Source organism: Corylus avellana, chromosome ca4 (genome assembly GCF_901000735.1).
Source record: "Corylus avellana chromosome ca4, CavTom2PMs-1.0".
Lineage (NCBI taxonomy): Eukaryota > Viridiplantae > Streptophyta > Magnoliopsida > Fagales > Betulaceae > Corylus > Corylus avellana.
Window position 1 is genome coordinate 4,430,638 of NC_081544.1, and position 8,024 is coordinate 4,438,661.

General features: G+C 39.9%; 1 protein-coding gene across 1 annotated transcript; it reads right to left on the reverse strand.

Moving 5' to 3' along the window:
• Nucleotides 1–613: 613 nt before the first annotated feature.
• LOC132177891 (myrcene synthase, chloroplastic-like) lies at nt 614–1,585 on the reverse strand. Its single transcript, XM_059590367.1, has 3 exons — nt 1,478–1,585; nt 1,092–1,359; nt 614–993 (listed from the first exon to the last, which is right to left on the reverse strand). Exons 1-3 carry the CDS (start codon nt 1,583–1,585, stop codon nt 614–616), a joined length of 756 nt encoding a protein of 251 aa, XP_059446350.1.
• Nucleotides 1,586–8,024: the final 6,439 nt, after the last annotated feature.

The window sequence follows — 8,024 nt, forward strand, 5'->3', positions numbered from 1 at the left end:
GTTATTCAAAAAGAACCATTTGACAAAAATTAAAATTATTAAAAAAAAAAAAAAACATAAAACATAAAAAAAATGGGTGCCATTTCCATGTTAGCCCCTTAATTATTATTATTATTTTTCAAATGGTTGTTTTTATATATTTTTAATTTTATTTTTGCTAATACAATCAAGGGTATTTTGCAAAAAAAAATACAAAAGTGTCTAATTTGACACCCAATGATAATATGTGGGGCCTTAATCACTTTTTAAAGTTTGGAGGCGTGATTGCAAAACAAATGATAGTTTAGAGGGCGAAATTATATTTTTTCATTTTGTTAAGATATATTTTTTTTTGTATGCGGATATGAGATGAAAGAATTAGAGTGTGCAAATCAACTCATAAAGGTAGGAACATATTTTCTTTGGTTTAAATTTAATTTAATTTTTATAATATGAAAGTATAATTGTTTTTTCTCATTTATAATATGTTTTAAGATGTAATTTTGTGCGCAATGTATTTGATTTCGCGGCTTTGGCAACTTAAGATTTCTTATGAAGAATTTAAGATAAAAGCTCACCCATATATAGTGCAAGCTATAGCTAGGCTAGTTAAGAATAAGAATAACCATGCATTCTACCTTGACACTTCTTTTAGATCTTCTTGGTGGGCTGCTTGGACAATGTTGAAATCCAATTCTGCGAGATCAAGCAAGATAGGGTTCATGTCTTGTCTCCTTCTGTATGCATCAATGAACCACAACGCTTCCAACCTTAACATCCTCCAATGAAGAGGAAGCTCCAGGGCATGGTTCACTACAGCAGTAAGATTTTGATCTTTGCTTTGCTTGACGTACTCTGAGAGTTGCTTGGTAGCAAAATCTCTTGCTTCCTCTAATATACTTTCGCCTTCTACCGAATGGAATGAGGCTTCATACAAGCATAGCATTCCCTTGATATCATCACATAGGCATGCCTTGAAGCTCCCCATTTCATTCTTGAAACTATTAAAAATCTCTGCAATCAACAAAGCCCACCAGTCAATAACTAAAAGTAATATATGGGTTAAATATTAAGCCTCCTCAGAAATAGATTACTATAATTAAGTTGTTTACCTTGAGGCACACTATATCCATGCTGTCTTAGCAATCTAAATTCAAGAGATGTGGCGTATATATTCTCATTGTTGCACATTCTGCCACCATGGTTAGCATTGTATATACCTTCCAAGGTCCTTTGTATTTCATCATCAAAGTGGTAAGATATTCCAAGTCTTTGCAATATATCAATCAACTCAAGTCTTTCTAAAGGATCCACGACTTTATGAAACATCATCCTCACTTCTCCCTTCAGCTTATCAACTTGTCCGTTGAATGACTCCCCCTGCCAATTCAATTTTCTCATTAGCTGGGAACTACTAATTAAGACTAAAAATAAAAATAAAAAAAAACGTTAAAAAAAAAAAAAAAGATATATACATATATATGTATATACCACGTACATAAACACTTGTAAGTGACTGGATGTAATCATAGTGCCAAATGGGAGGTTGGTAATTTGCTGTTCGTCGAACAATATTGGAAGGAGTTGAGATTTGGGTGGTGGCCATTCATACGAAAGTAGGAGGAACACTTGTGGATTTCACGAATGATGAGATGGGACTTTTAGAAGGGAGCCATTGCCGATCGAGTGAGGCAAGATGGTAAAAATCTATTGATGGAAGCTAGGCTTTCAGTGATGAAGCTTGCTGTGGTTTTTGGATTGAATGGATGGATACTTGGGAAAAATATGCTTCCTATGAATACCTTTATATAGAGACGGGGGGAGGGGGGGACCGGCTGGGGCCATGGACCATGGTCCCCCCACTTCCTCAAAAAAGTTATTACCGATTATTCAAATTACTATAGCTAGCTTCCAAAAAGTCTCTATAATTAATACACGTTTGCAATGGCTTACACACAGAGACGGAGGGAGGGGGGGACCGGCCACCCCCAAATTGGCCATTGAGGGTGGCTAAGCCACCCCCCATGGCCGGTCTATGGGTGATTTCGGCCTCCCCCTTTTTGGCCTTTGAGGGTAGCCAAAACAACACCATGGCCTATAAAAGTGGCCAGACCAGCCGTCTGGGGGAGATCAAAACTACCCTCATGGCCTCTGGGGTGGTTCGACCACCCAAAAGAACCCGCAAGGCCGTTTCGGAGGTCGCCAAACCACCCCCAAGGGCTTGGTAATCCTATAGCCTTTTGGGGTTGCCCAAGGGCTTGCCGCCCCCATAGCCTCTAGGGGTTGCCCAAGGACTTGCCACCCCTATAGCCTTTAAACCCTAAACCCTAAACAAAAAATCCACGCCAATGGCCAGCAATAAAAAAACCATCAACATCTACAAAAATCCCCCATACTACAACTATCATTAGCAAATGTCGATTGCTGACAAACCCATAGTTCACAAACTCAAAATCCATGCTAATGGGTAACCCTAAAAACCCATCAACACCTACACAAAACCCCTACACTATAACTATCATTATCTAATGTCGACTGCCAACAACCCCATCGTTCACAATCTCAAAATTCACGCCAATCGCCAGCGATAAAAACCCCCCAAGTCCAACATAGAGAGCATTTAGCCTCCTAATTTGGCAATTTAAAAGTACGTGTTTAAATAAAATTATAGAAAGTGTCCCGTTTGGAAATGAGTTTAAAAGCTGTAAATAGACTACATACCAATTAATGTATATAGCCAACGACAGGTTTAGAGGTTGTGGTTGTGAGTGGAGATTGAGGTTGGTGAACTAATAGGTGGGGAAGCCTAGGTTTGGGGATTTTAGAGGAGAGAGAAGAGAGCTATTTGCTCTTTGAATGAGGTCGAAACTTATGGTTAATTACCTTTTTAGTACCTAGGTTTTCATTTTTCCATTTTGTCCCAACTACGTTTCAAGTCATATGACAAATGGTACTCGAAATATGAGAAAAGACCAACTTAGGACCTCCATCACATTCCGTCAGCCCAAATAACATATTGCCACGTCTCTTCACATCACATTGCCACATGTCTTAAAAAAATTTAAAAAAACTAAACCTTTATAAAAAATTATTAAATTTTGGGGTCGCCCGGCCACCTCATTTTGGCCAATGGGGGTGGGCGGCCACCCCCAAATTTGCCATTAAGGGTGGTTAAGCCACCCCCAAGCCCGGTCTAAGGGTGATTTCGGCCACCCTCATTTTGGACTTTGAAGGTGGCCGAAACAACACCATGGCCTATAAAAGTGGCCAGACCAGCCATCTCGGGCGGCCAAAACCACCCTCATGGACTCTGGGGGCATTTCGACCACCCCAATGAACCCGCAAGGCCGTTTCGGAGGTGGCCAAACCACCCGCAAGGGCTTGGTAATCATATAGCCTTTAGGGGTTCCCCAAGGACTTGCCACGCCCATAGCCTCTAAGCCCTAAACCCTAAACAAAAAATCCATGCCAATGGCCAACGATAAAAAACCCATCAACATCAACACAACACCCCCATACTACAACTATCATTTGCCAATGCCGATTGATGACAAACCCATAGCTCACAAACTCAAAATCATGCTAACGGGTAACCATAAAAACCCATCAACACCTACACAAAACCCCTACACTACAACTATCATTATCTAATGTCGACTGCCAACAACCCCATTGTTCACAATCTCAAAATTCACGCCAATGGCCAGCGATAAAAACCCACCAAGTCCAACAAAGAGAGCATTTAGCCTCCTAATTTGGCAATTTAAAAGTACGTTTTTAAATAAAATTATAGAAAGTGTCCCTTTTGGAAATGAGTTTGAAAGCAGCAAATAGACTACATACCAATTAATGTATGTAGCCAACGCAAGGTTTAGAGGCTGTGGTTGTGAGTGGAGATTGAGGTTGGTGAACTAATAGGTGGGGAAGCCTAGGTTTGGGGATTTTAGAGGAGAGAGAAGAGAGCTATTTGCTCTTTGAATGAGGTCGAAACTTAAGGTTAATTACCTTTTTAGTACCTAGGTTTTCATTTTTCCATTTTGTCCCACCTAGGTTTCAAGTCATATGACAAATGGTACTCGACATATGAGAAAAGACCAACTTAGGACCTCCATCACATTCCGTCAGCCCAAATAACATATTGCCACGTGTCTTCACATAACAATGCCACATGTCTTAAAAAAAATTCAAAAAAACTAAGCCTTTATAAAAAAATTATTAAATTTTAGGGTGGCCCAGCCACCTCATTTTGGCCAATGGGGGTGGGCGACCACCCCCAAATTTGCCATTAAGGGTGGTTAAGCCACCCCCCAAGGCTGGTCTAAGGGTGATTTCGGCCACCCTCATTTTGGACTTTAAAGGTGGCCGAAACAACACCATGGCCAATAAAAGTGGCCAGACCAGCCATCTTGGGCGGCCAAAACCACCCTCATGGACTCTGGGGGCATTTCGACCACCCCAATGAACCCGCAAGGCCGTTTTGGAGGTGGCCAAACCACCCCCAAGGGCTTGGTAATGATATAGCCTTTAGGGGTTCCCCAAGGACTTGCCACGCCCATAGCCTTTAAACCCTAAACCCTAAACAAAAAATCCACGCCAATGGCCAGCAATAAAAAAACCATCAACATCTACACAAATCCCCCATACTACAACTATCATTAGCCAATGTCAATTGCTGACAAACCCATAGTTCACAAACTCAAAATCCATGCTAATGGGTAACCCTAAAAACCCATCAACACCTACACAAAACCCCTACACTACAACTATCATTATCTAATGTCGACTGCCAACAACCCCATCGTTCACAATCTCAAAATTCACGCCAATGGCCAGCGATAAAAACCCCCCAAGTCCAACAAAGAGGGCATTTAGCCTCCTAATTTGGCAATTTAAAAGTACGTGTTTAAATAAAATTATAGAAAGTGTCCCGTTTGGAAATGAGTTTGAAAGCTGCAAATAGACTACATACCAATTAATGTATATAGCCAACGAAAGGTTTAGAGGTTGTGGTTGTGAGTGGAGATTGAGGTTGGTGAACTAATAGGTGGGGAAGCCTAGGTTTGGGGATTTTAGAGGAGAGAGAAGAGAGCTATTTGCTCTTTGAATGAGGTCGAAACTTATGGTTAATTACCTTTTTAGTACCTAGGTGTTCATTTTTCCATTTTGTCCCACCTAGGTTTCAAGTCATATGACAAATGGTACTCGAAATATGAGAAAAGACCAACTTAGGACCTCCATCACATTCCGTCAGCCCAAATAACATATTGCCACGTGTCTTCACATAACAATGCCACATGTCTTAAAAAAAATTAAAAAAAAGAGAAAAATATAAAAAAAGCCCCCCAAACTACCAGCCGTTTTCGATTTAGCCCCCTAATGTTCCAAAAGTGATAAAGTTGCCCCCTAAACTACCAAACTATTGCATTTTGGCCACTCCGTTAGTCAAAACCGTCAGTTTGGACGGAAACTGCAAAACGACGTCGTTTGTTACAGGTAAGTTACTACAATGCCCTTTTGGGAAAAATATAAAAAAGCGCCCCAAACTACCAGCCGTTTTCATTTTAGCCCCCTAATATTCAGAAAGTGATAAAGTAGCCCCCAAACTACCAAACAATTGCAATTTGGCCACTCCGTTATTCATTACCGTCAAATATGATGAAAAATTTAAAACTACATCGTTTTGGCAATGGTAAGTTACCAAAATGCCATTTTTGGAAAAAAAATATCATATTATATTAAAACAAGCAAGCAAAACGGCGCCGTTTTGCTTGAAATTAGGGTTTCCTTACACTTACCAAAATGATGCCACTTTGGTAAGTGTTAGGAATTAAAAGAAAAAACCCTAGACCCCACGCAGGTGACCCACGAAAAAACCCCCAACCCCAGTTTATCTTTCTCCTCAAAACCGCCGGCCACCACGTCGTCTATCTCCGACAGCCTGTAAATCTTACCCATAACTCAATCTTTTTATTGTATTTCATGGTATAGCTGTCGGATCGGTGTTGTTTATCTACAAACGTGATTTTTTTGTTTGATTTCTACAATGGGTAAGAATTTTTCGGTGGCGCTTCGTAGCTAGTGGATGGTGTGGCCGGCGGTGATGGATGGTGGTGGCAGGGGCAGTCGTTTTGAGAGAAAGAGAGAGAGGGGCGTTGCGTTTTTTTCACTTGAGGGAGAAGGTTGCCGGAGATAGAACGATGTGGTGGTCGGCGGTTTGGGGGAGAGAGATAAACTGGGGTTGGGGGTTTTTTCTGCGTGGTGTCTAAGGTTTTTTCTTTTTATTCCTAACACTTATCAAAACGGCGTCGTTTTGGTAAGTGTAAGGAAACCCTAATTTCAAGCAAAACGGCGCCATTTAGCGTGCTTGTTTTAATATGATTTTTTTTTTCTAAAAGGGCATTTTAGTAACTTACCATTGTCAAAACGACGTAGTTTTGAATTTTCCATCATATTTGACAGTAATGACTAACGGAGTAGCCAAATTGCAACTGTTTGGTAGTTAGGGGGCTACTTTATCACTTTCTGAACATTAGGGGAAAATGAAAACGGCTGGTAGTTTGGGGGGCTTTTTTATATTTTTCTCAAAAGGGCATTGTAGTAACTTACCCGTAACAAACGACGTCGTTTTGCAGTTTCCGTCCAAACTGACGGTTTTGACTAACGGAGTGGCCAAAATGCAATAATTTGGTAGTTTGGGGGGCTACTTTATCACTTTTGGAACATTAGGGGGCTAAATCGAAAACGGCTGGTAGTTTGTGGGGCTTTTTTATATTTTTCCCTAATAAAAATTACTACTCGCAATAGGACGAATCCTTGTAGGGTAAAGCAATAGAGAGGGTGTCGAACCTCAAGGACTGTAGGGGTTTTGTTATCTTTAGGAGAATTAAAATTAACTGAATTAAAAAGAGATTGATTTTGTTTGTGAAACTAAAGTGCATGAAAATAAAAGAGATTTAAAGTAAGAGAGAGTGTATGGTATTGACTTCACCTCTATCTGTACAACAATGGCTAATAATAATTAATCCTAGAAATTCATTCTATGCATGTTATAAATAAACAAGAAACTACCTTATTAAAGAATAAGCATAATCTATCTCCGGTTAGCACGGATCGTCCACCTAACCACTAAGATGCGGTACGACCCGTCTTCCCTATGTATAAATTATCAAATTCTTTAACTGGATATATACAATCAATGAATAAGTGTAACCCATCTTCGGTTGGCATAGACTGTCTACCTAAATTACACTAAATTAGGATGTAGTACAATCCGTCTTCCCTAGGCATGGTCTATCAAATTCTATTGATCATATGTCAATTAAACCCATTGTATAACCATCATCCTCATAATCATAGAAAACAAAAATGATTTGAGATCAACAAAAGTGAAATATTTTCTAAGACAAGAGAAGATTTTCACAAATATGATTTTGGAATTTAAGAACAATTGCATTTAATAATTAAGAACAGAATCAAAAAGTAGCAATTCTCATTGTTATACAATCAATATGATTAAATTGAAAATTTAGAAATTAAATATAATCAAACCATTGTGCTTGGATGGGGTTACATTAACAATCCACGAAAGGGTTTACTTGCTCATGATTTTCTAAGCTTCGAAGACAATTTTTTGATTTCTAGCTCTAGAAAGTTGTATCTTTTTCTATGTCTAGAGGCCTATTTATAGGGAGTAAGAGAACCCTAAAAACCCTATAATCCTTAAGAAAACCGGAGGTTAGTCTTCCAGTTCAATTGGGAGACTAAAAACCTAATTCCAAGCTATCAAAATGCGTGTCCGTGCATTCTGGGGCTGTGTGCGCTCGATCATACGGATGTGCGTTCAAGCGCCAGTGTGCTCGAACTTAGCTGATGTGCGCGCAAGAGCAGGTGTGCGCTTGATCCTGGGCTACATGCGCTCGAGTGAAGGCGCGCTCGATCTCAGGTGCAGTTACGCTCGATCCTAAGTCCAGAATGCTTCCAGCTTTTGCCTTTTAAGCCCAATTTTCAATGGATTTCCAAATAAAACTTGAAACACAAAAACAAAA